Here is a 19,347-nt window from a genome sequence, read left to right as displayed (position 1 = left end):
AGGGAAGGTTCCAGAACAATCAGGAACTTTTTGGAAACAAGGCAGACAGGCTGATTAGAACACCTGCAGCCAATCAAGAAGCTGCTAGAATCAATTAAGGCAGGCTAATCATAGCACCTGCATTTAAAAAGGAGCTCACTTCAGTTTGTGATGTGCGTGCGAGGAGCTGGGAACAAGAGGTGCAAGAAGCTGAGAGTGAGAAGGCGTACTGCTGGAAGACTGAGAAGTACAAGCATTATCAGACATCAGGAGGAAGGTCCTGTGGTGAGAATAAAGAAGGTGTTGGGAGTAGGACATGGAGAAGTAGCCCAGGGAGTTGTAGCTGTCACGCAGCTCTTACAGGAGCCACTGTAGACCGCTGCAATCCACAGGGCCCTGGGCTGGAACCCGGAGTAGAGGGCAGGCCCGGGTTCCCGCCATCCCCCCATCCCTCCATCTCCCGACTCCTAGTCAGACACAGGAGGAGTTGACCTGGACTGTGGGTTCACGAAAACGGCCAAACAGAGGGCTGCCGTGAATCTCCGAGGCAAGCAAATCCGCCAATAAGCGCAAGACCCACCAAGGTAGAGGAGGAACTTTGTCATACCACACAAATCCATTCTTGGTACTTCTTTAAAATTTACAAACTGAGCACAAACTACAGAATGCTTAGCTTCCAGAAACAGGTCCCCAGAGTGGAAACTTTGTTACCCATCCTCAAGTCTTCTTGCCTCTGTGGCTGGCAGAGCAGAGCAGTTTATTTAACTCTTCAGCAGAAGAGAGTAATTCCTATAATGCCCTTGCATTGCATAACGAAATGTCCTTCAATATAAAATTTTGTCTTGAGGAAATGCTCATAATTCACAGTTTGAACTACTACACTTTGCTTTAGATTTAATAGCATAGTAAGGTTTCTAGAGGCAGATTACTCCATCATTTCCAATATACACCATTTTCCCTCAGTTTATTGCCTCATTGTTTAGAGTGGATTATTGATTGATTGAACACACAGAAAAGTTAAACAGAAATCAGAGTCGTTTGAAAGGTCACTAGGGTAGTGGCAAAGAAGACTGTTTGTGACAAGAAAAGGGCTAAAGTGTGAAATGGCCCTGGGTATGGTTTGGAAATGCAGCATAGAACTGTTACATCATTAAGGATCCATTGAATTTACAGCCATGAACGTGTGTGATCAATGCCTACCTGTACCAATCAGGGGTATTTTTCTGATCCTATACATTTTTAGTATGAAACACGTAATTCATAAAGATAATCTCTGGAGGTCAGAGAGAAAGTAGCCAATGGGAGGAAGAGCCCACATCTCACAGTCTAACTGTGATTTGTCTATCTTGGGGAACTTGGATAACCACTGCCAGTGGCCTTTTGAATAAGAAATGGAGTTTTATAATCCCAACAAATTTGGTATTATAATTTATACTAGGACAGTGATAAAATAACTGATGGCCTGATCATCCATTAATTTACACAGGAGTTAATCAGGAGTAACCTCAGTGAAGCTAATGGTGTGTAAATGAGGGGAGGATCAGGCTCCTACACTGTGGTTTCATATTAGGGTCTTGAATGTCTAGTAGGCTAAGTTACCCCAATCAGTTCTCACCTTCTCATGGGTAGGCTTCACTTTAACGACTCCTGACCCTGGCAGTGAGAAAGGGAAAATGGTCCAATTCCCACTACACCTGCTCTGTACCTCTAGAGGTGGCCCATAATTTCGCAGTGTCCCTAGCAACTAGATTCTAGGAGAAATGCCTTGCAATTAAGGATGCAGGTTTCTCATGTCAGGAAAAAATCATGGGTAGCATAATCCTGTTTATCTGTGACTCTTTTGTGTCTGTGACTCCCCACACAATGGCAGCTCCTGTGGGGCTGGGTCCAGCTTTCTGCTTCAGACGTTTTGATCAGGTGTGTGGGGTTGCAGTGCCATGTATGACGAAGGGGTGGTGGGACCCAAAGTGAGAGCTTCGAGTTCCCTCACAACCCCAGGACCCAGCCCCAGGAGCCACCGCTGCCCGGGTTGAGTGTGGGGAAGGTTTGCTCTTCGCCCCCGTCCCTCCAGCTCCTCTCCTCAGCAGGCTGGGATTCGGGTTGCTATGCAGAGTCGGTGCCCCCTAGAGTTGTTAGGGGATTTTTTAATCAAAAATCTTGGCTCGGTCACTAAACCTGTGACTTTTACTAAATTTACAATGGCTGCACCGTGATTTTTTATTTTAAAAAGTGTAATGATAAATCTGCAGCCCTATTTATGATTGTGTGGCCTCATCCACCCAGCCCCTTTGCACTGGAGTAAGCCGCCCTGTGGCATGACACATTTTACATTGGTACATCATGTCTAAATTAGAGGTTAACACTAATGCACCTACACTGGTGTAACCCTCTTGCATTCCCCCAAAAAGTGAAGACAAGCCCTGTGTGCCTTAGCATACTATTGCTGGGGAACCACTGGGTGTGTGGTGTCACTGTCATGACAAGGTAGCATTTTACACCCACTTTGCCCAGGGGTAAATGACTGCACAGTAGCAACGGGGAGATTATGAGTGGCACTGACCAGTTTCAAATAGACCCGGCCTGTTGACAAGTGGAAGGATGGTGGGTGGCATCTGTGCTCCTCAAAGGCAAGGAGATGAGTGGAGATAATGGGGGACTATTGGGACTCCATGTAGGATTCAGTGGACCTCTTCAGACAAGGGCCAAGAGAATGCTTAGCAGCACTCTCCATCCTTCAGTATGTGGAGTAGCTGATAGGTGCATGTCTTGAATTATTCAGATGATTTAAAACACTCTCATTTGGGATCACTTGAAGCTTTCATACAAATTTGATGGTTTCTTTTCATTTAAAATCACTTTGGATTTCAGTGGAGCACTGATGCCTTCCAGGCAAAGACATGGATAAAAATTGAAGGAAGAATTAGATAAACTTAAAAAGAAAAGGAGTACTTGTGGCACCTTAGAGACTAACCAATTTATTTGAGCATAAGCTTTCGTGAGCTACAGCTCACTTCATCGGATGCATACTGTGGAAAGTGTAGAAGGTCTTTTTATACTCTCACTCTCCTGCTGGCAACCTTAGATAAACTTGCTTCCAGTATAGGCTTGTTTTAAAATTTGTTGGCTGCACAAATACTAATTCCAGGCCAAAAACAAAACAGTCATTGAGCTGGATTCAAATTTTACATGTCTATTGATTTCTTTGGAGGAAAAGGAGGAAGGAATTAAAGAGGCTGTTGGAGTTCTCAAAACTCATTTGCATGAGGCTGAAAATTCAAATTTAAGGTTACACCGGGACAGGAGCACTTACTGGGTCCCTGATGAACAAAGGGTTAACACAATTCATGGTTGCCCTGCTACTACTTTGTGACAGTTATGTTGGTGCACAACAGCCCAAAAACAGCTTCATGGGGATGACCCCAGTACAGAGGCCTACCTGACCAGGTACAGAGCTAGCCCTGGCCCCTACCCTTCTTCCTCCTACAAGAGCCCCTGGTACAGAGGATGTACCAGGACATGGCAGGGAGCAGGTGGAGAAAGAGGGCATGGAGGTATAGCTTGGGCAGTCCTGTGCCTTAAGTTATTCCCCAGCTGCCACAAGGGGAACTTAGTCAATTGGAAAAAGAGGGACTGACCTAACTAGTGCTGGGGGCTGGAAGCTCCAGAACTGGGTGTAGGGACTGGAGCTTCGGTGGTGAGGTCTAATGGTTAGAGTCAGGAGCCTGGAACCAGAGCAGGGTGCCAAGCTGAAAGTCAGAACTGGATTCAGCATCAGGGAGAGGGTGTAGGACCTGGAGTAATGCAGGAACCGGGAACACACCAGGGCCTGGGATAAGGAGGACAGGAACCAGGAACATGCTGTGAGGCAGGGCTCAGGAGTCAGACAAGTAGGCAGGGTCCGTACTACCAGCCAGCCAGGGATTCCTCTAGTTGCTCAGACAACTTGCTGTACCTCTTTCTGGTTTACTTAGAGCTTTCCAGCCAATTGGGTGTGGATTTCCAGCTTTATGGGTGCAGCCCTTTGCAAGCTAGAGCTTCACTGGCGTCCTCCTCCAGTCATTCGGATGAGTAGCTGGGTGGTGGCTGTGGTCTGAGCACTGCCTGGGGACCTGTGGGCCCATGTTTGAGACCTACAATCCCTCACATCACCCCGTCCCCTAACATTCCCTCTGGGCACTAGTGAGCCAGGTTCTCCAGGGTGTTTTTTGTGGAAGGCATTTACCAGAACAGGAGTGTGAATATTCTCTATCAGTTCACAGAAGCACTCTCCAGGACTGTAGCCCTTCCGAACATAAGAACAGCCATACTGTCTTAGACCAATGGTCCATCTAGCCCAGTATCCTGTCTTCCAACTGTAGCCAATGCCAGATGCTTCAGAGGGAGTGAACAGAAGAAGGCAATCAAGTGGTCCATCCCCTGTTGTCCACTCCCAACTTCTGGCAGTCAGAGTCTAAGGACACCCACCGCATGGGGTTGCATCCCTGATCATCTTGCCTAATAGCCATTGATGGACCTATCCTCCATGAACTTATCTGATTTGTTTTAGAATCCCTTTATAGTTTTTGCCTGGGAATGAGTTTCACAGGTTGACTGCATTGTGTGAAGAAGTACTTCCTTTTGTTTGTTTTAAACTTGCTGCCTATAAATTTCATTGGGTGACCTCTGGTTTTTATATTATCTGAAGGAGTAAATTACACTTCCTTATTTACTTTCTCCACACCATTCATGATTTTCCAGACCTCTATCATATCTCCCCTTAGTCATCTCTTTTCCAAGCTGAAAAGTTCCAGTGTTTTTAATCTCTCCTCATCTGAAGACTGTTCCATACCCTTTGAAACTATAATAAATAACAGAATTATCAGACACATAGATGAACATGATTGGTTGGGGGGAAGAGCCAACACTGCTTCTGTAAAGGGAAATCATACCTCACCAATCTATTATAATTCTTTTAGGGGGTCAACAAACATGTGGTCAAGGGGATATAGAGTAACTGGACTCAGAAAGCCTTTGACAAGGTATTTCACCAAAGGCTCTTAAGCAAAGTAAGCAGCCATGGGATAAGAGGGACAGTCCTTTCATGTATCAGTAACTGGTTAAAAGACAGGGAACAAAGGGTCAGAATAAATGGTCAGTTTTCACACTGGAGAGAGGTTAATAGTGGTGTCCCCCAAGGATCTGTACTGAGACCAGTGCTGTTCAACATATTCATAAATGAACTGGAAAAAGGGGTAAACAGTGAGCTGGCAAAATTTGTAGACGTTACAGAATTACTCAAGATAGTTAAGTCCAAAACAGACTGCTAAGAGTTACAAAGGGATCTCACAAAACCGGGTGGCTGGGCAACAAAATGGCAGATGAAATTCAATGTAACTAAATGCAAAGTAATGCACATTGGAAAATGTAATCCCAACTATGCATATAAGATGATGGGGTCTACATTAGCTGTTACTACTCAAGAAAGAGACCTTGGAGTCATTGTGGATAGTTCTCTGAAAATATCCACTCAATATGCAGCAGCAGTCAAAAAAGCAAACAGAATGTTGGGAATAATGAAAAAAGGGATAGATAATAAAACAGAAAATAGCATATTGCCTCTATATAAATCCATGGTACGCCCACATCTTGAATATTGCGTGCAGAAGTGGTCGCCCCATCTCAAAAAAGATATATTGGAATTGGAAAAGGTTCAGAAAAGGACAACAAAAGTGATTAGGGGGATGGAACGGCTCCCATATGAGGAGAGATTAATGAAAATCAGACTTTTCAGCTTGGAAAAGAAATGACGAAGGGGGGATATGACAGAGGTTTATAAAATCATGACTGGTGTGGAGAAAGTAAACAAGGAAATGTTATTTATTCCTTCTCATAACACAAGAAATATGGGGTCACCAAATGAAATTAATTGACAGCAGATTTAAAATGAACAAAAGGAAGTATTTTTTCATACAACGCACAGTCAACCCATGGAACTCCTTAGGATGTAGTGAAGGCAAAGACTATAACAGGGTTCAAAAAAGAACTAGATAAGTTCATGGAGGAGAGGGCCATCAATCCATCAATGGTTATTAGCTGGGGTGGACTGGGATGGTGTCCCTAGCCTCTGTTTGGCAGAAGCTGGGAATGGGCGACAGGTGATGGATCACTTGATGATTACCTGTTCTGTTCATTCCCTCTGAAGCACCTGGCATTGGCCACTGTCGGAAGACGAGGATAGTGGGCTAGATGGACCTTTGGTCTGACCTAGGATGGCTGTTCTTATGTATCAGTGCAGTGAGAGAATGGTTCCTGAATGTGTGGCTTCAGGAGTGATATGTAGAAAACTAGGTGTGTTCAGTGAGAATGGGGCAAGTCTAGTTCAAAGGTGACTGGGTTAATTTGCTGGCAAACTTGGTAGGGGCTAAGGAACTGGTAATCAATTTATGAGGTGGCCTGTTCGTGTGTTGGTTTTTCATCAAGAGCCAGACTCTCCTGTTGTTGGCAATCCACATATTGTTTGTAGCTCTTCTGGGCATCCTCCAGGTGAACTTTTAGGTCATCTTGGTTTTAATGTCTCTGTTTTATCCAGTCCAAGGCTGTGGGTAGCTCTGGGTAGAACTGAGGGTAGAACCTGTAGTTTTAAAAAAACGGGCTTTGCCCCATAGACGCATGTTCTGTGTTATTGTGCATAAACTCTACATGAGATAGCAGCAAGGATCAGTCATTCTGGTGGAAGTCTATGTAGCATCAAATATAGTGCTCCAGGAATAGGTTGGTTCTCTCTGTCTGACCATTTGTCTGAGGGTATTAGACAGAGAAGAGGCAGGAACAGATACCTACAATCCAAAGAGTTTCTCACCAGAAATGGGATAAATTGTGCATTGGGGCTGGAGGCAATGGGCTCTGGGAGGCCATGGAGGCAGACCAATTCATCCACCCAGAGCAAGGTGGAGAGTAGGCCAATGCAGGGGATGAAGTGTACCATCTTTGTGAGGTGGTCCACTACTGTTAGAATGGTCATGAACCCACTGGACTTGAGTAGTTCTACTACTAAATCTAAGGCAATGACTGTCCAGGGGCCAGGTGGAGTCTCAAGGGGTTGCCGGAGTCCAAGGGGTTTTCTGTGTGGCACCTTGGAGCGGCCACACACATTGCTAGAAGCCACATAGGCCTGCACTGTGGCCCACGTGAAAGGCCACCAGAAAACACAAGAGATGAGGTGCTGAGTTTTAAAGTGGCCAAAATGTCCTGCCGAGGAGAATCATGACATGCTACAGGCTGTAGTCCTTGGAGGCCCAGGGGGACATATGTATGCTCAGTTACCCCATCTTAGCTAAAATGGGATTCCTTAATTATGGATTCCTGCTCAATGGAGGGATCTCGTAGGCCAAGGCTGATTGCATGAGGGTGAGCAGATCTTGGCAGGGAGCCACTCACACCCAGAAAGTTTTGAGGCTTGAGGATGCAGAAGATTTTTGGGTTTGAGTCCTTTAGGTCAGTGTAATATTCATGCTGTGTTTCTCCAATTGTACTTCAGTATAACGCCATTGATTTCAGTGCCGTTACAGTGGCACAAAACTTGAGCAATGTAACTGTGAATCAGAACAAATACATCTGTTGTGTTTGGTTAGTGCTCCTGTGGAGCTGAGGAAATGGGATATATGTAGCTTTGGGGTTTTTTTCATGTCTTTTTGATCCACCCACCACCTCTGTCCATGTCACATAAGCTACTTAATATCTCCGCTCAGTCCTAAGAGTTTTGTATACCTGAATATGGCAGCATGTGTTACGTGACAATGTAATAAGACTTAGATTTGCAACTTTAAATTCAGGGAATTCTTCAGAATGACTGTTTGTTTCCCAAATGTGGTCAAATGTGACTGAGACACTCAATAAAAGGTGGTCAGATACTATGATGATAGGCTTGGTAGGAAAGCATAGATAGATTAAATCTAAACTCAAAGCCGAAGGTTAATGTTTCCAATGTCAGGGGTGGCAGGTTTGTAGAAATTTTGGTGGTGCCCAGAACCTGCCCCCCGAAACTCTGCTCCCCACCTGCCTAAGGCTCTGGGAGGGAGTTTGGGTGGGGGAAGGAGGTCTGGGGTCCAGGCCCTGGGCTGGGGCAGGGTATTGGGATGCAGGCTCTGGGAGGGAGTTTGGATGCAGAAGGGGTGAGAGGTTGGGTTCTGGGAGGGAGTTTGAGTGGGGGAGGGGGTCTGGGGTACAGGCTCTGGGTTGGAGTTTGGGTGCTGGGTGCAGGCTCCGGGCTGGGGCAGGGGGTGAGGGGTGCAGGCTTTGGGATGGAGTTTGGGTGTAGGCTCTGGGCTGGGGCAAGGGGTGGGGGTGCAGGCTCTGGTAGGGAGTGCGGAGGGCCGGGGTGCAGGCTCTGGGAGGGAGTTTGGGGGCAGGAGAGGGTGAGTGGGAAGGGGGTGAGAGGTGCAGGCTCTGGGCTGGGGGTGTAGGAGGGGATGAGGGGTGCAGGCTCTGGGAGGGAGTTTGGGGGTAGGAGGGGGTGCTGAGGGAGGGGGTGCAGGAGTGAGGGCTGTGAGATGGGGCTGGGGATGAGGGGTTTGGAGTGTGGGAGGGGGCTCAGGGCTAGGACAGAGGGTTGGGGGTAGGGTGGGGCTGGGGATGAAGGGTTCATGATGCAGGAGGGGGCTCAGGGCTGGGACAGAGGGTTAGGGTGCAGGGGAGATGAGGGCTCTGGCTGGGGGTGCGGACTTGGGGGTGGAGCAGGGCTGGGGATGAGTTTGGGGTGCAGGCAGGCTGCCCCCAGGGCTGGGGCCAGAGGGGAGGACTCCCCCCAGCCCTCTCCCCACTGGCAGCAGTGAGCTCTGCTGAGGGGGGAGGGTCCCCTCTCCCCCACTCCACCCGGAGCACATTCACCCCCACCACTGCCACTGCACATGCTCCTAGGGCCCCTCTCAGGTCCAGGAAGCTCCCTCACCTCCCCTGTGGTGGGTGCTGGTGGGGGGAGGGCTGCCATCACATGGGGCTTCCTCCCCTGCTGCTGCCCCTCACTGTAGCCTGACTTGGGGTGAGGGATGTGGCTGCCCCTTGCCCAGCGTGGGGAAGGAGCAGTGATTGCGGGAAGTGGGGCCCTCTGTGCTGGTGGAGGGTCCCTCCGGAAAAGGGAAGGGTCCGAGGTGGAAGGGCAGGGTAAGGGCAGCCTGCCCTGCCACAATGGAATGGGGGGCACTAGGACCATGCGGCAGCAGTTGATGCCAGGAGCCAGCAGAGTGGAGACAGCATGGTGCTGCGGGGGAGAGGCAGGGATGGGGCCCCTGGGAGGCACGCGGGGGGCAGCAGGAGGGGCCAGGGGAGAGACCAGGCCCCGAACATTGGTGGAGCCAGGCCTCTGGGCCCTGAATATTGCTGGAGCCCGAACACTACGGGCCCATATAACTCGCTGCCCCGTCCAATGTATATGTATAGACAATCAGGCTTACTAACTAGATTGAGTGTCCAATTAGTTCCTTTCTCATTTTTTAGATTCAGGGAAGATGTGCATTGATTAAAGATAGGTGTGTGTTTTGTTTTATGGTAGTTCTGTGGGCTGTATTCTACATAGTACAAGTTATGATCCAGATGAAGAAGAACTGGAAAGTCCTCCAGTTGGGACCTTGGCCCAGATCCACAGCTGATGGAACTTTACATTTGCAATCTCGTGAAAATTGATTTCCATTGCTGAGGATCTAGCCCATTATGTTTCTTGTTTGTATGTAAAGCACCACAAATACTTATGACTTCTTAGGATATATAATAAACAATAATAATCCAAGTGCAAAAGTGTTCTTTAGTCTTGAAGATGAAATATATTTTGAGAAATGTATTCCAAGTACTTCTTGTTAATTAAATAAATTGATTTTTTCCCTTTTGGAGGAATTCCTCTTGGGGGAATTCCCCCAAATGTCATCTTTATTTCTTCCATCCTCCACCAAAGGCTGTGCACTGAGTTACCTTTTCCCTCCAGGTGAGAGAGCCTAGACTGGGCTCTCTCCAGAGTGATCAACTCAGTGTCTGAGTAAACTGAAAAGAATTGCTTGTGAAGTGCCCCTTCAGTCTGCACACTTCCAAGTATGCACAGTACACAGTGCTCCCACCCTGGAGACAGAAGCCGAGAGAAACTGCTTTTCAGTGTATTCCTTCTTTGATTTCTTTGAAAAGTATCAAACAGTTCCAGTGGCAATTACTGATTTTCTGAGCCAGTACCTGGGGGCATAATACCACCATTCACAATGTATGACTGGATGGCTTTCTATAAACACAGGCATGTACACAATATTAAAAATAAATGAATAACAAGGTAGAATTCAAGTGATTGTCAGAACCAATTTGAAAAAAGTCCACTCAGCCTGATGTCGAGATGGTGTTAGAGAGGCCAGACGTGAAAGGCAGTGTTGCCCAGTGGAGATAGACTCAGGCAGGGGGCCAGGGCAGCTGGGTTCTATTCCTAGCTCTGACATAGACTTGCGGTGTGATGTTGGACAAGCCACCCTCTCTGTGCTTCTGTTTTCCCATCTCTAAAATGGGGACGCTAATATTTATTCACCTTTGTACCATGCTTTGAGATTTATGGCTCATAGGCAATACCTAAGCACTTAGTGTTATCTATTGCTGCAATTAAATACAGGATAGTCTATGAAACAGACATCAGGAAATATGGAGAGATTATCAAAGTAACCATAAACCTGAAGACTGATCCGTGAGGAATGATGGTAGGATAAAAATCTTTGAGAAAAAGGAAAGAAGAGAGATTGGCAAATAAGTTTTAGAGAGATTGGCAAATAAGTTTTGATATATTTGTTGTATGTGATTAAATAAACTCCAGGGCTTGGAGAACATATACTAATTATCTCAGTGGTTTCAGGAAGGCCCCATGAAACTGTGAGAAAGTTGTGTGGCATTAATTATGCAGAAACGAAACCTTTTAGACATTTATCTGGGTCATCTGTGCTTGTAGAAGGCCTGCTTTTCAGATCCCTATAGTGCTGAGAAAATCAGGAGAAGGCAGAGGTCTGGCAGAGATTCTGGCTTGCCGTGTGTGCATTGATCTTTGAGGATCCTAATTCACTTTCAGTCAGAAATCTTAGGCTAGTAGATTCTCAACTACATAACCATTTCTCACAGCAAATGACTCTTAAAAGAGTGGATGTCATGATAAGTCATATCTGCCTTAGCACTCATCAAGGCTAAAGTGCTATCTGAAAATAGGGTGAACAAGGTTTCTCAGCTGAGCTTTCAGCAAATATAACACATTTTCCCAAAGGATTTTCTCTCTTTTAAATGTGGTTTACTATTGTGATATTTCACATGTTAGTGAAATATTTCCCCACATCACCCCATTAAAAACCTCAACTCTGATATTGAGGGATCACATATAGGGTGTGAGAGAACAGATCACTCTCTAGGCTCATTCCATCCCTAGACTTTTCTGAGGCTGCCAAGAAGGGCCTCAGTGGTGATTTTTGTGATGAGGACATCTAAGAAACAGATTTGATTCTGAAACAGACTGGAGGCCAGATTCTCAGCAGGTGTAAATTGGCATAGTTCTATTGCTGATCCACTGGGGACCTGGCCACAAGTGTCATTTTAGGAAAGTCACCAAATGGTCATTGGACTGGAACAGATAATTATTTGCTTTATATACTGAAATATTGACTAATGTCATGTCTACACCATTGAAGATCTCATGGCACATTTTGTAAGACTAGGGCTTTGCTCCAGAGTCCTTTGCTATATTTTTCACTAGGCATTTATGCCTCTGTCATTTTCATCCCAGTATGGCTTCTTTTTGGTGGCAAGTGACTGCTGTACATGTATAATTTATAAAGGGCTTTGGGATCCTCTGGAATAAAATGCATTCTAGAAAGCTAATGAAGTAAATTGTCATCCAAATCTTTTGAGGTGTCCATTTCTTCCACATCTTTTTACGGTTTTACTGAAAAAAAAAAGAAACAAAAAGAATGGGGTAGGACAACAGACTTCATATTTAACCAGCTACAATTACAGCAAGAGTTGGAAGCCATCATCCTGCTGACAGGTATACACATGAGTAAATTTATCAGTGTGACTATTCTTGGGCATAAGATTATTCACATGCATAAGTATTTGCAGGATTAGAGCTTAATGACATGTCTCTGGAGTTTTCGGTTATGTTTGTTTTACTGTGAAGTCTGATTTAAAAAAAAAACCCAGCCACTAAAGATAAAATGAAGGTTTTTGGCTTATTTTTCAGGGACTGCATTATGCTCTGCTGCTTGAACAGTGGCACAAGCTTTGTTGCTGGTTTTGCTATCTTTTCGGTCCTTGGCTTCATGGCTTATGAACAAGGGGTGCCCATAGCAGAAGTTGCAGAATCAGGTAAGTTTCATAAGAAGATTTCATGTGGGTATACACAATATGCATGATTGTTGGTGTTCATAAAGTTTGTCGGGATACTCTCTTGCTCTCCAGTAATTAGATAGGTTAACATTGATCCAGGCTGCATTGTGTACAGTTTAGAAAGATGCTGTTATTTTATGGCAATGCTACTAATTAGAATGACTGCTTGTAAAATGTGCACTGGTATCGATGTAATACTTTTGTGGTCACATATCTATATGTGAATAACATTAAAATTATCATAGAAAGCAGCAAAATCCAGGAAGTTAAGAGGCCAAATCCTGGCTACATTGTGCCAACAAGTTGCTATAATTGGACAGCCAAGGATTGTCATGGGGAATTTCCAGTACATTATCTCCACAACCCACTCTGGCCTCTCATCCTGTCTACTTTTGTCCCACCCCGGTTGAGCTATATAGATGAGATAATTCTCCACAAACTTTCCATATAAGAAATCATTCAGATTTCTTGTAAATTAGATGGACCAAAATACACTGAATTGTTTGCTTCTTTTTATAAAAGAATCAGTTTTATCATTATCAAAAGAGCAACAAGCCAGATCCTCAACTGGTGCAAATCTTTGTAGGTCCACTGAAGTCCTGCTGAACAAATTGATTGATACCATGAAGTTCTCATAAGCAAACTAGAGAAATGTGGTGTAGATGAAATTACTATATGGTGGGTGCACAACTTCTTGAAAGACCATATTGAAAGAGTAGTTATCGGGAGGGGAGGTGGGGGGAATATATCTAGTGGGGTCCCACCTGGGTCTGTCCTGGGTCTGGTACTATCCAATATTTTCATGAACGACATGGATAATGGAATGGAAAGTATGCTTAATATTTCTGAGGCTGACCCAAGCTGGGAGGGGTTGCAAGCACTTTGAAGGACAAGATTAGAATTCAAAACCACCTTGACAAACTGGAGAATTGGTCTGAAATCAACAAGATGAAATTCAATAAAGACAAGTGCAAAGTACTACTCTTAGGCAGAAAAAAATAAAATGCACCACTACAAAATGGGGATTAACTGGTGAGGCAATGGTACTGCTGAAAAGGATCTGTGGGTTACAAATTGGATATGAATCAACAATGTTAAATGATGCAGTTGTTAAAAAGGCTAATATCATTCTGGGGCACATTAAGAGGAGTGATGTATGTAAGCCACAGGAGATAATTCTACTCTATTCAGCACTGGTGAGGCCTCAGCTGGAGCACTGTGTTTGGTCTGGGCACCATACTTCAGGAAAGATGTGGAGAAATTGGACAGAGTCCAGAGGAGAGAAAAAAATGATAAAAAGTTTAGGAAACCTCACCTATTAGGAAAGATTTAAAAAAACGGGCATGTTTAGTCTTGAGTAAAGATGACTGAGTTCGGACATAATAACTGTCTTCAAATATGTTCAGAGCTGTTATAAAGAGGATGGGTATCAATTGTTCTTCAAGCCCACTGAAGGTAGGACAAGAAGTAATAGGCTTAATCTGCAGTGAAGGAGATTGATTTTAGATATTAAGAACAAATTTCTAACTATAAGGATAATTAAGCACTGGAACAGGCTTCCAAAGGAGGCTGTGTAATCCCTGTCTTTGGAGGCTGTTAAGAACAGGTTAGATGAACATCTGTCAGGGATGATCTACTATACTTGGTTCTGCCTCAGCATGAGGGGATAGACTAGTTGATCCCTCGAGGTCCCTTCCAGCCCTACATTTCTGTGATTCTATGATTTATACCTGCTGAGGATCTGGCTATATTTCTAACAGTTGATTGTATCTCTTAATGCTATCAATGATCATTCATCAGGAAATATGCAGTTAGGGGATTTGGTTGATGCCTATACCATCCAGAAAAGAGCATCTTTGTTTACTATGCTGAGCCCATGAGATTTTCAAGATTACTGGACGATTCTCTCTCTACATTTGTCAAGGTTCCTCCCCCACTCTGAACTCTAGGGTACAGATGTGGGGACCTGCATGAAAAACCTCCTAAGCTTATCTTTACCAGCTTAGGTCAAAACTTCCCCAAGGTACAAAATATTACACCCGTTATCCTTGGAATGGCCGCTACCACCACCAAACAATTACTGGTTACTGGGGAAGAGCTGTTTCGACGCGTCTGTCCCCCCAAAATACTTCCCAAAACCTTGCACCCCACTTCCTGGACAAGGTTTGGTAAAAAGCCTCACCAATTTGCCTAGGTGACTACAGACCCAGACCCTTGGATCTTAAGAACAATGAACAATCCTCCCAACACTTGCACCCCCCCTTTCCTGGGAAATGTTGGATAAAAAGCCTCACCAATTTGCATAGGTGACCACAGACCCAAACCCTTGGATCTGAGAACAATGAAAAAGCATTCAGTTTTTACAAGAAGACTTTTAATAAAAAAATAGAAGTAAATAGAAATAAAGAAATCCCCCCTGTAAAATCAGGATGGTAGATATCTTACAGGGTAATTAGATTCAAAACATAGAGAACCCCTCTAGGCAAAACCTTAAGTTACAAAAAAGATATACAGACAGAAATAGTTATTCTATTCAGCACAATTCTTTTCTCAGCCATTTAAAGAAATCATAATCTAACACATACCTAGCTAGATTACTTACTAAAAGTTCTAAGACTCCATTCCTGTTCTGTCTCTGGCAAGAGCAGCACACAGACAGACCCTTTGTTCCTCTCCCTCCTCCCAGCTTTTGAAAGTATCTTGTCTCCTCATTGGTCATTTTGGTCAGGTGCCAGCGAGGTTACCTTTAGCTTCTTAACCCTTTACAGGTGAGAGGAGCTTTCCCCTGGCCAGGAGGGATTTCAAAGGGGTTTACCCTTCCCTTTATATTTATGACACTTTCCCTCTCAGACAGTTTTTTGCTGAGAAACACTACAGGGTGGAATTCTTGATCAGGTCCTTTCTGCATTAAAACTGCTCCCACACCACGCTCAGATGCATCTGTGGTTACTAGGAACGGTTTGTCAAAGTCTGGGGCCCTTAGTACAGGGTCAGACATGAGTGTCGCTTTAAGCTTGTTAAAGGCCTTCTGACACTTTCCGGTCCACTGAACAGCATTTGGCTGTTTCTTTTTGGTTAGGTCTGTCAGTGGGGCAGCGATTTGGCTGTAGTGCGGTACAAATCGTCTGTAATAACCAGCCAAGCCTAAGAAGGATTGAACCTGTTTCTTTGACTTTGGGACAGGCCACTTTTGGATAGCATCCACTTTGGCCTGTAGGGGGCTGATAGTTCCTTGACCCACCTGGTGTCCAAGGTAAGTCACTCTGTTTAGGCCTATTTGACACTTCTTAGCCTTAACAGTTAGTCCTGCCTCTCTTATGCGCTCAAGGACTTTTTGTAGATGTTCCAGGTGGTCTGCCCAGGAATCCGAAAATATGGCCACATCGTCAAGGTAGGCGACTGCATATTCTCCTAATCCTGCTAGGAGACCATCTACAAGTCTTTGGAAAGTGGCGGGTGCATTTCGCAGCCCGAAAGGGAGTACATTAAATTCATACAGCCCGAGATGTGTGATGAAGGCTGACCTTTCCTTGGCAGATTCATCTAGCGGTACCTGCCAGTACCCCTTGGTTAAGTCCAAGGTAGAGATGAACTGGGCCCGTCCCAGTTTCTCTAATAGTTCATCTGTGCGTGGCATTGGATAGTTGTCTGGGCGAGTTACAGCATTTAGCTTACGGTAGTCCACGCAAAAACGTATTTCCCCATCTGGTTTGGGAACTAGAACCACTGGAGATGCCCATGCGCTTTCAGAGGGGCGGATTACACCCATCTGTAACATATCCTGGATCTCCCGTTCTATAGCAGTTTTAGCTTGAGGAGACACCCGGTAAGGTTGAACCCTAATTGGGTGAGCATTACCTGTGTCAATGGAGTGGTATGCCCGTTCAGTCAGTCCTGGGGTGGCTGAGAACGTTGGCGCGTAGCTAGTGCACAGCTCCTGGATCTGCTGTCGCTGCATACGCCCAAGGGTCATGGAGAGGTTCACCTCTTCCACACCACCAGCACATTTCCCTTCGTAGTAAACACCTTCAGGCCACTCAGCGTCGTCTTCTCCCTGGGCTGTAAACTGACAAACCTTTAATTCTCTGGAATAAAAGGGCTTTAGAGAATTAATATGGTACACCTTAGGCTTCCGGTTGGAGGTGGGGAATGCTATGAGATAATTAACAGCTCCCAGGCGCTCCTGGACCATGAATGGCCCTTCCCACGATGCTTCCATTTTATGGGCCTGGAGCGCCTTTAAGACCATGACCTGGTCTCCTACTTTGAAGGAACGCTCTCTGGCATGTTTATCATACCAGGCTTTTTGCTCTTTTTGAGCATCCTTTAAGTTTTCTCTAGCAAGGGCTAAAGAGGTTCGGAGGGTGTTTTGTAGGTTGGTTACAAAGTCCAGAATGTTAGTTCCTGGAGACGGTGTAAATCCCTCCCATTGCTGCTTCACCAACTGCAATGGCCCCTTAACCTCACGGCCATATACAAGTTCAAATGGGGAAAACCCTAAACTGGGATGTGGTACAGCTCTGTAGGCAAAGAGCAACTGCTGCAACACTAGGTCCCAATCATTGGAGTGCTCATTTACAAATTTACGTATCATGGCCCCCAAAGTTCCATTAAACTTCTCCACCATGCCATTTGTTTGATGGTGGTAAGGAGTGGCAACCAAGTGATTTACCCCATGAGCTTCCCAAAGGTTTTTCATAGTTCCTGCCAGGAAATTAGTCCCTGCATCTGTGAGGATGTCGGAGGGCCAACCTACCCTGGCAAAAATGTCTGCTAGTGCCTGGCACACACTTATAGCCCTGGTGTTGCTCAGAGCTACTGCTTCCGGCCATCGGGTGGCAAAATCCATGAAAGTCAGTATGTACTGCTTTCCTCTGGGTGTCTTTTTCGGAAAAGGACCCAGAATATCCACAGCTACTCGCTGAAATGGAACTTCAATGATGGGGAGTGGCTGGAGAGGGGCTTTGACCTGGTCTTGGGGTTTTCCCACTCTTTGGCACACCTCACAAGACTGGACATAGGTAGAAACATCCTTGCCCATTCCCTCCCAGTGGAATGACCCCCCCAAACGGTCTTTGGTCCTGTTCACCCCAGCATGGCCACTAGGGTGATCATGGGCTAAGCTCAAGAGCTTGGCCCGGTATTTAGTTGGAACTACCAACTGTCTCTGAGGATGCCAGTCTTCCTGGTGTCCACCAGAAAGAGTTTCCTTGTATAAAAGTCCTCTTTCTACAACAAACCTGGATCGATTAGAAGAGCTGAGAGGCGGTGGGTTGCTCCGTGCCGCCGTCCAAGCTCTCTGGAGGCTTTCATCTGCTTCCTGTTCGGTCTGGAACTGTTCCCTTGATGCTGGAGACATCAGTTCCTCATGGGATTGTGGACCTAGGCTTGGTCCCTCTGGAAGCGATATAGGGGATGGAGCTGTTTCTGTTGACTGTGAACCGCTCTCCGCTGGTGCACTATGTTGGGATTCAGGCTCCGGCTGAGCCTCTTGTGTAGGGTTATCGGCTGCTGCCAGTTCAGGTTCGGTGGGGCCCTCTGGTGTTGAGGTTGCAAGTACTGGATTCAGTGCTGACACGGGGTCTGGTGTTGGTTGTTCGGCTGGTTCCGGTTCTAGGACTGGTTCCGTCTGGGTCTCTGGGACTGGATCCACTACTGCTGTTGCAGACATTGGCCTGGGGTCCGGGTCCATCACCTCTGACTGGGTCCTGATAGAAGTTTCCGGAACAGAGCTAGGCCTCACGGCTTGTTTAGCCTGGCTGCGGGTGACCATTCCCACCCTCTTGGCCTGCTTCACATGATTGGCCAAGTCCTCCCCCAACAGCATGGGGATGGGATAATCATCATAGACTGCAAAAGTCCACATTCCTGACCAGCCCTTGTACTGGACAGGTAACTTGGCTGTAGGCAAATTGAAAGAGTTGGACTTGAAGGGTTGAATCGTCACTTGGATCTCTGGGTTGATTAAATTGGGGTCCACTAAGGAAGCATGGATAGCTGACACTTGTGCTCCGGTGTCCCTCCACGCGGTGACCCTCTTCCCACCCACACTCACAGTTTCCCTCCGCTCCAAGGGTATCTGGGAGGTATCTGGGCCTGTGGACCTCTGGTGTGATTCCGGTGCAATGAACTGTAATCTGTTGGGGTTCTTGGGGCAGTTGGCCTTTACATGCCCCAGCTCGTTACACTTAAAACATCGTCCAGCTGACGGGTCACTGGGGCGAGGAGGGTTGCTGGAGAACGGGGTGGTGGGACGATAAGGGGTCTGGAGGGTTCTTTGGGAGGTAGGTGGGGCTTTGGGCGGCCCCCGGTAATAAGGTGTGGTCTGGGGTGGTCCCTTCTGGTCTCCGCTCCAACTGCGACCAGTTTTCTTCTTCTCTGCCACCTCCACCCATCTGGCTCCAATCTCTCCTGCCTCGATTACAGTTTTGGGCTTCCCGTCTAGGATGTATCTTTCTATTTCCTCAGGAACACCCTCTAAGAATTGTTCCATTTGCATTAGGAAGGGCAAATTTACTGGAGATTCAACACTTGCTCCTGATATCCAGGCATCCCAATGTTTCACAATGTGGTAGGCATGTCGGGTAAATGACATGTCTGGTTTCCACCTTAGGGCTCTGAACCTCCGACGAGACTGCTCGGGTGTTATCCCCATTCTGACTCTTGCCTTGGATTTAAACAGTTCATACTTGTTCATGTGTTCTTTAGGCATTTCAGCTGCCACCTCAGCTAAGGGTCCACTGAGCTGCGGCCTCAGCTCTACCATGTATTGGTCAGCAGAGATGTTGTACCCAAGGCAGGCCCTTTCGAAGTTCTCTAAGAAGGCCTCAGTATCATCACCTGCCTTGTAGGTGGGGAACTTTCTGGGATGGGAAGTGGTACCTGGAGAAGGATTACTAGGGTTTGTTGGGATATTCTGCTGAGCCTTTATCTTCTCCATCTCCTCCACATACTTCCTCTCTTTTTCCTTCTCCTCCAGTTCTTTGTCCCTTGCTTCCATAGCTC

General features: G+C 46.1%; 1 protein-coding gene and 1 long non-coding RNA gene across 3 annotated transcripts in view; one reads left to right on the top strand and one right to left on the bottom strand.

Moving 5' to 3' along the window:
- LOC125640100 (uncharacterized) overlaps window positions 1–19,347 on the bottom strand; it is a 183,913-nt gene that overhangs the window by 11,659 nt on the left and 152,907 nt on the right. The gene's annotated exons all lie outside the window — the stretch shown is intronic.
- SLC6A11 (solute carrier family 6 member 11) overlaps window positions 1–19,347 on the top strand; it is a 286,531-nt gene that overhangs the window by 236,349 nt on the left and 30,835 nt on the right. For both annotated transcript variants that reach the window (XM_048858227.2, XM_048858228.2), the window contains exon 9: window positions 12,197–12,321. In XM_048858227.2, coding sequence (XP_048714184.1) covers window positions 12,197–12,321 — 125 coding nt within the window. The remainder of the gene's footprint in view (window positions 1–12,196; window positions 12,322–19,347) is intronic.

Source organism: Caretta caretta, chromosome 7, assembly GCF_965140235.1.
Source record: "Caretta caretta isolate rCarCar2 chromosome 7, rCarCar1.hap1, whole genome shotgun sequence".
Lineage (NCBI taxonomy): Eukaryota > Metazoa > Chordata > Testudines > Cheloniidae > Caretta > Caretta caretta.
This window is presented reverse-complemented; position numbering and strand designations above follow the sequence as displayed.